This window comes from Penaeus vannamei, chromosome 10 (assembly GCF_042767895.1).
Source record: "Penaeus vannamei isolate JL-2024 chromosome 10, ASM4276789v1, whole genome shotgun sequence".
Taxonomy (NCBI): domain Eukaryota; kingdom Metazoa; phylum Arthropoda; class Malacostraca; order Decapoda; family Penaeidae; genus Penaeus; species Penaeus vannamei.
The window spans coordinates 17,827,426-17,834,925 of NC_091558.1; the positions used below are offsets into that span (position 1 = coordinate 17,827,426).

At 33.1% G+C, this 7,500-nt stretch overlaps 1 protein-coding gene across 4 annotated transcripts in view; it reads left to right on the plus strand.

Annotated features, from left to right (window-relative positions):
• Positions 1-7,500, plus strand: part of LOC138862984 (WD repeat-containing protein 26-like) — a gene marked incomplete at its 5' end in the record, with an annotated part of 22,775 nt that overhangs the window by 13,029 nt on the left and 2,246 nt on the right. For 2 of the 4 annotated variants that reach the window (XM_070126415.1, XM_070126418.1), the window contains 1 exon segment: positions 1,759-7,500. This exon segment is cut by the window's right edge and continues 2,246 nt beyond it. In XM_070126415.1, coding sequence (XP_069982516.1) covers positions 1,759-1,817 — 59 coding nt within the window. 4 annotated transcript variants of the gene reach the window in all.

Genomic DNA, 7,500 nt, shown 5'->3' on the forward strand with positions numbered 1-7,500 from the left:
CTTTCAAGGTGGGACATGACACTTGCCAAAAGACTATTTAAAAAATATTAATCAAGAAAAATGTTTGAAATAAACTTAATACTGTTGAGATGAATTGCTATTTGTGTTGTTTGCTTTTTTTATGAATGTTGCGACACCATGATGTTCTACAGAAGAACACATAAGATCATATTGTATCTTTCATGTCTTACTTTCATTTTATTTTATTTTATGGCTGTGAGCAGGTATTCAATATTTTGTGAAAATACCAATAGATCATGGGATGTTGCAATGTCATATATGACATACCCATAACTTTAAGCAAAATGGACTTTTCAGTAAAGATTTCCCTATTGTTATGTAAATGCTTCACATTTTTGGTTAGCTCCTATCAAGAATGCTATGCCTTGTTAGTTTCAAGTAAATCCATTTGGTTTCAGATTTTTATCAGATGAATAGACAAAATTTATTGATTATCAGAATCTTTATTTTTTTTTTCATTTACAAAGAAGTACGGAGTTACAAAATACTTTTTGCTGTATGTGAATTTGCAAACTTATTTCAATCATTGGTTTCATATGTTTGTATCTGTCTGGCTTCAGACTTTCTATTGTACTGATAAGCATAATACATACACAAAGAATGAATAATGCATTGTAGTACAAACCATAAATGTGACAATTATTCAGTAACTGAAGCACAAGTATCCTGCTTGGCCTCTTGTTATGGCTTAGTGTTTGCTGTTTATCCTAAATGTGACAAGGTTATCACTCAGAAATTCAGCGGAGAAATAGCTGTATTGTGCATTGTTCTGCAGCTACAGCAGCCATACTTCTAGGGCATATGACCTTGTCACTCTGAATCTCCTGCAGACATTTAAATCCCCCCCCCCCCCCCCCCTGTGTCATGTTCCACCTTAACTCCATTAGTTTATATAAATGATGGTAAAGTAAACTGTAAGATAAATTTTGTTCTGTTGAAGAAGAGCATACATTCCTAAGAGTGATGAAGAACTAGCTCCAAGAGAGATCATGATTTTATATATTTCTATATATTTTACTGATTTTATATCCCCACTTAAATTAAATGCTAGTGATCGTGAAAGACACCAGCACCAGTGTTTTACTTTTTCCTTTCTTTTCTTTTCTTTCTTTACCAATATTTCAAGTTTGTTATGCCAGTAGAGTCAAGATTGAGCAAGGAAGTTTTTTTTTTTTTTTTTTTTTTTTTTTTTTTTTTTTTTTTTTTTTTTTCCCCCATTACAGCTGATTTCAAGTAAAGAGGTAAAATGTGTGTGTGTGTGTGTGTGTGTGGGGGGGGGGTGCATCCATGCACATAGATATATCCTTGATATATCTTTTGCTTGTGTGAGTTTGAATTTTGAATGAATGTGAATGATGACTATTTAAGGTAGCTAATATTATGAAAATAGTGTATTTAGTGCTTTTAACAGATCATGTATATGCTTAGTATCATATGTCAGTTTATATCCTTTTTCCTTATTTGCTGCTTTAGTTTGACGGATTTGGGTCTTCCGGCTCATGAATATCTTGAATGTGAATATAACATGTTAAATGATAAGAATAATACATTTTCCCCAGCCATAAATTTTGTCTTGGATCTAATTGCACTCATGATTTTTTCCAGATACCAAGAGTAGTAGCAAAAGCAAGAGATGCTGAAGGAGGAGCAGGTGTGGCAGCTGTCAGGGTTATCAGCAGCTCTTTCTAATGCATTTATTGCCTGTGTGCTTCTCACAGACACATTTCTTATCCCCAGGGAGTGAGTCTGAATCTCCAACTTCCCACATGTTCCTCAGCAACGGCGCAGCTGTTTAGTGAAGTGATCTCTTGTGCCACAGACCTAATATCTCGTCGCTTGTGGTGTGTTCTTGGTTGCTGGTGCCACTAAGTTTGTGTAGCACCAATGGTTGTTAGTGCCACAAAGTTAGTACCAGGGCATTGGTGTCATGCCACTATTGCCACAAACACAACTTTACTTATTATTTTGTGACACAGAGACTTCCTACATGATATGGCTGAGTGATGGACAGCTTGTTGGATCTTGTCATCCTGTGAATCATTCCTCTATGAGTGTAATGCTTAAACCCACTCCCCAACTGTGGTATCAGTGTCTGGCTTAGATTCTTTTGGAACTTAACTTTCGAAGTTGTGCCTCAAAAACATAAATATTTTGGTAAAGATATGGATTTTTCCAAGTGGATTTACTGCTCTCAAGTCAGTTTTGATTTCAGATACAATTTCCTCCCCCCAAGAGAAGCTGACTGATAACAGAAAAACTTTTTAATGTTTGGAAGGTCAAGCTTTATTCTATAAGAAATATTATTTTGAACACATTTGGTGACAGCAGCTGGATCTGTATCAGTTATCCCTGAAAAACTGTTCACTGTTAACATATGTTTTTTAGCTTTGAAAATAACAAGACCAAAGACAAGAATCATGATAAGCATGCCTTGCTATTTTCTCCTGGAAAAGGTGGTGGTCACTCTAGAGTATGAATCACAGTAGGATCCATAAGATGCCAGAATGCTCACCTTGAGTTCTTACATGCTTGGCTGACTCAATCATCGATTCATCAAAATCAACTCCATCATCCATTATTTGTGTACCAGCTCTACAAGACACCATTGTAAATACAACATCCTTCCTCTTTTGGAGTAACCTTGTTCGTCCACAGGGTTGAATTTTGTGTGATGAAACCTATCAGGTGTAGTGAGATGCTTGGTAGAAAGAATGGTTTTTCTCCTTGTGTCGTGAAGGAATTTGTGTCCAAACCTTCACTGATGAATCTGAAATGTGGAGTTAATGTAGTCTTTTCCTTATTTGCTACAATCTGTTTTTTGTTTTAAATATCTTGTTTTCTTCAACTTTTTATTTTCATGTCCAAGATTTTGATGTTAAGAGCAAGAGGGATAAATCGCTGTTCTGATGTTGCCAATACTACTGGTGTTATACAAAGTCATCTGGCTATTCATCTCATTTGTGACATGATATATTCTCTCAAGAATGATAGAGTATAATGTTTAAAAAGCGTGAACATTGTCACTTTAATGGAATGTAGAATATGATGCTCATTGAGGATTAAAACATTTTTCTTATATGTGTCCATGTTGCTGATAACACTGCATGACAAGATTATTTATTTTTTATTGTCTTATTTTTATTATTATTTATTGTTTGTTGTCATGTAATTCTTCAACCATTTTGTAAATATATTGTTTAATCTTTGAGAAAGGTAGTGGTTTTTGATACAGTCCCATATTTCATTACTAATTTGCAATTCATAGGACAAAAAGCAAATAACATTTAAAAAAAAACAGACACATTGGAATATCTAGCTTGCCCCACCCTAGTCTCTCTCTGATCTTGTTATATTCTTATGTGATCCGCGCATACATAATCGGATCAAGCCTAACCTAAATCTCACTTAGGTAATCTTTATCTAATTTACTTCATCTTGGTAGAACGTCACCCAGTTTTAATGTATACTTTTGTTTTTATTATACCTTGCCTCAACTAGGTGGAATGAAGTTACACAAAGATATTTCAAATATAGTCCTTGAATAAAAACCTGACCAATTCAAACCTGAAATCCTCTTCTCAGTCCCACCCATCAGACCTTAACTTAACTAGAACTATTTCCATGTGTCCTCTGGATAGCAAACTAGCATTGGAACATGGCTTTGAACCATGAACTACTCTGTTTAGCTCATTGGCACTGGGTACTTACACTGTCCACTGCAGTCTTGTTTTGTCAGTTTTGTTTACACATGGATGGCTTCAACAAGTGCTTAGTTACCACGGTCAGCTGTTAGGACTAGACCTCAGCTCTGTCCCTCATTACTTGAATTTTTCTAAAAAAAAAAAAAGCTTTAATTCTAATGCTATTGTTATAAACACTTTAATGATAGTAATAATGATGATTGGGAGGATAGTAAAGATATTGATAATAATAATGTTATTAACAATAATGATAGTAATGAAAGTAAAAACTTTCTTTACGAAAAATCAGGAAGTGCGGTACATAGGTGAGATCTTGTAGGCCTTGTAGTTGATTCCTTGTACACTAAATACTTCTGGAGCTTTCTATGTCTAAAATAATGAGATAAAATCACAGTGGCTAGTTTATGTATACTTGCACTTCCAGCAACAGTGGGTTGAATGAGAGAGAGAAAAAAAATATTTACTTTTTACATGAATTAACATGACAATCAAGTCATTATGATATTTATTGACAGGGAAGTTAGATGTCTTGCCAATCACATACTGTGTCATAGGAATTTCATTTAAAAAAAAGGAGAGAGAGAGACTTGTTATCAGTAGGGACTTTAGTAAGGAAAAAATTAGATGTTTGGGTCCTCCCCAAGTCAGCAGACATGGTACATAAGTCTGTCTTCTCCTTTACCCCTTTCTTACTGGGGCCATTGAAATAAACCAAATGTATTATGATTATTGCGAGTGCTTGACTAACAAATGCAAAATGCATATTATTGTCATGTGTGAAAGATAGCAAGATAACTTCTGACAGTTTGGGTTATTGATTTCTACTTTTTCTTATTTATTATTATTATTTTCATTTTATTTTTTCAGTTTTGCTCTGTGATGTATACCCAAATCAAATGATTATTTATAAAGATGATTAAAAGGTATAGGGATGGCAGAACATGAGTAAGGTAATGGAAGTGTCTTACCCTAATTTGATGTTCCAAAAAAAGAGGTCAATTTTTATCACATCATTATCATCATTTTGTTAAAAAAGCAGTTCTTCAAGGAATATGTAGTGTTAAATATGTGCATAAGGAATGATTCAAGAAAAGAGGAGAGTACAACTTATGTCGAGTCTACCATAAATGAACTTTTTATTGACTCATTATTGATATGAGATATTTATTTCATTACTAATGCGATAACATTTTCTTTAGAATCAGTCTTCTCAGGTGTACTGGAAATGTCAATAAAGTCTAAGGAACACTCATAGTTCATATTGTCCTAGCAAGTGAGTGAGTGAGGAATGAGAGTGATTGAGCAATTGATTGAGTGAGGGAGTGAGAGAGAGAGAGTCAGAGAGTGTGGGAGTGAGAGAGTCAGAGAGTGAGTGAGAGAGTGTGAGGGTGAGAGTGAGAGTGAGAGAGAGAGAGAGAAAGTTTTGTTACTATCTTAATAGTATGAGTTGAAACAGTTGTCTTTAGTATCAGTAGCAGTTGTGATGGTTATGATTTCAAGCTATGGTGATATTATAGGAACAGTTATAGTATAGTGCTTTTCTGTTTATAGATTTGTTTGTTTCTTTTTTAAAGATGATCATTTTTCTGCCAAATTGTTTAGAGCATACTGTTTCAAACATGGATAGGTTATAAGAAGCCTTGAATATGATAACTATGCCTTTTATATTTCATTTTTACCATTATTTTTCTCATGTACTGAATATTTTGTTGTGCTTCATTCCTGAGAGTTGTCACTGGGGCATTCATTTTTTGATCTGTAAGTTACATATCAGATGAATTATGGTTCAAGATGACTTATGATTACAAGAACAATTGCCATGTTGACACCACTATAGAAGCGAGCTTATTGAGGCTTCACTCAGCTTTTGGCGTGTGTTTTTGAAGCTGATATTGGGAAAATGTATGTGTTTGATTTTGAGTAGATGGAGAAAAAGAAGAAACAAAGAAAAAGAGAAAAGAAACAAACAATGATTTCTTATTTATTTAAGTTTATTATGTTGGCCATTTTGTATCTGCTTATGTCTTCCCTCTTCCTAGCTTTTTTTTTTTTTTTTTTTTTTTTTTTTTTTTTTTTTTTTTTTTTTTTACTTGTTCTTATAGAAAAAAAAAATCAAGACCATATTTCTAAACAAGTGAAAAAGGTGGTCAAGATACTGAAATGTTTTATGAAAGGTATAATTTTAGGTTTGAACAGACTAGAACCTGTTCATGTGATTTTTTCTCTCTCTCACTTTTTTTTTTTCAAGGTTATATACCTCGTAATCTCATTCTGTGTCAGGTCTAGATATTTTGTACCATTTTTATTTTATTCTATTTATTTTCATTTTGTATTTTATAGTACACAACTGAAAGAAAGGATTTTCATTGCAAATGCTTGTTAAGTAAATTGGCATAGGGTCGTCTGATTCTCCAGTCTTTGTAGTTAACAGATGACTGAATGTGAAATCACTTGATGTTTTTCATCTCCTACTTTCATTGATGCATGAAATTGTACTGTAATTTATTCGTCTGTGTGGTATTACGGAAAAAATTGTATTGCAAAAAAAAAAAAAAGAAAATGAGAAAAAAAAAGATATTGAAGGACTTGTTTGTATGGTGTGTTTGAATGGATTGCTCATATGTTAAATACCATTCTAATGATAAGGAAGATAGCAGAGTTAACTGTAGTAGGACCTGATTCACTGAATTCTGTGCTTTCTTTTATGATAGACTTTTTCATCGGTGTGAAAGCTAGAAATTTGGAACTGATGATCGTGAAGCACACTTGGAAAAGAAGTAAACTCTGTGACAATGGCATTGACAGAAAAACTTTTCAGTGTTATTTGCCAGTTTTGGTTTTCAAGCAGGAAAATGTGTTCATTGGATCTGTAAGCATATAAATCCTATTGACTCTGTAGCAAGGCAACACAGATGTATTGTTGAGTGCATGGTTACATCACTAGCAAGGCTGGTGGCAGGCCCCACCGTGTTTGTTGTTTTTATTAGTTAATTTAGCTTTTTTTCAAGACTCAAAAAATAGCATTAGATTGTTTTAAGCAATATACATTCATCTCTGTCATCAAATGAAGTGTTATTCTGTTAGTCCAGATGTTGATGTGAATTGTATGATTAAATGCAGATGAATTTATTAAAAGAATATATACATAAATATATACACACACAAAGCCTCCCTCCCCTCAGGAAGAAAACAAAAATATCTTGACATTGTAAATTTAGTATTTTCAATATATATTGAATAGATAAAATCCACACACTATGTGAATATAAGGTATATTGTGGCTTTTAGATCTGCCACTTCATTTAGATAAACTTTAATTGACCTTTAAGATATTCATAGATTTTTTCCATGCCATCCTCAGTTTAAACATTGGAATATGAAATGGGTCTTTATTTTCAAAGTGAGCTTCATGTGGCATGTAATTGTAAATAGGATATATTTGTTTAGGTACTAAGAAAAAGAAAGACAAAAACAAACAAAAAAAGAAGTCACAGATTGTAAAAAGTACTTAAATGAAGACTGAAGATAGGGAGTTACATCACTAAGATTTTTTCCTTCATGTTTGTGCTGTGTTTTTTCATTTTTCTTTTTTTCTTTTTTTTCTTTTTTACACATGGGCCATTTAATTTTACATTTTTTGTTTTCTGTGCTACTATATTGAGCATCAGATGTGTTTTTGTCTACTGGTATTCGTAGGAAATGTTCTGTGTTACTGTAATCATTTTTTAAAGAAATGATAAATGAACAGCCCAGTGTATGTAAATTTAGGTTTAAGTAT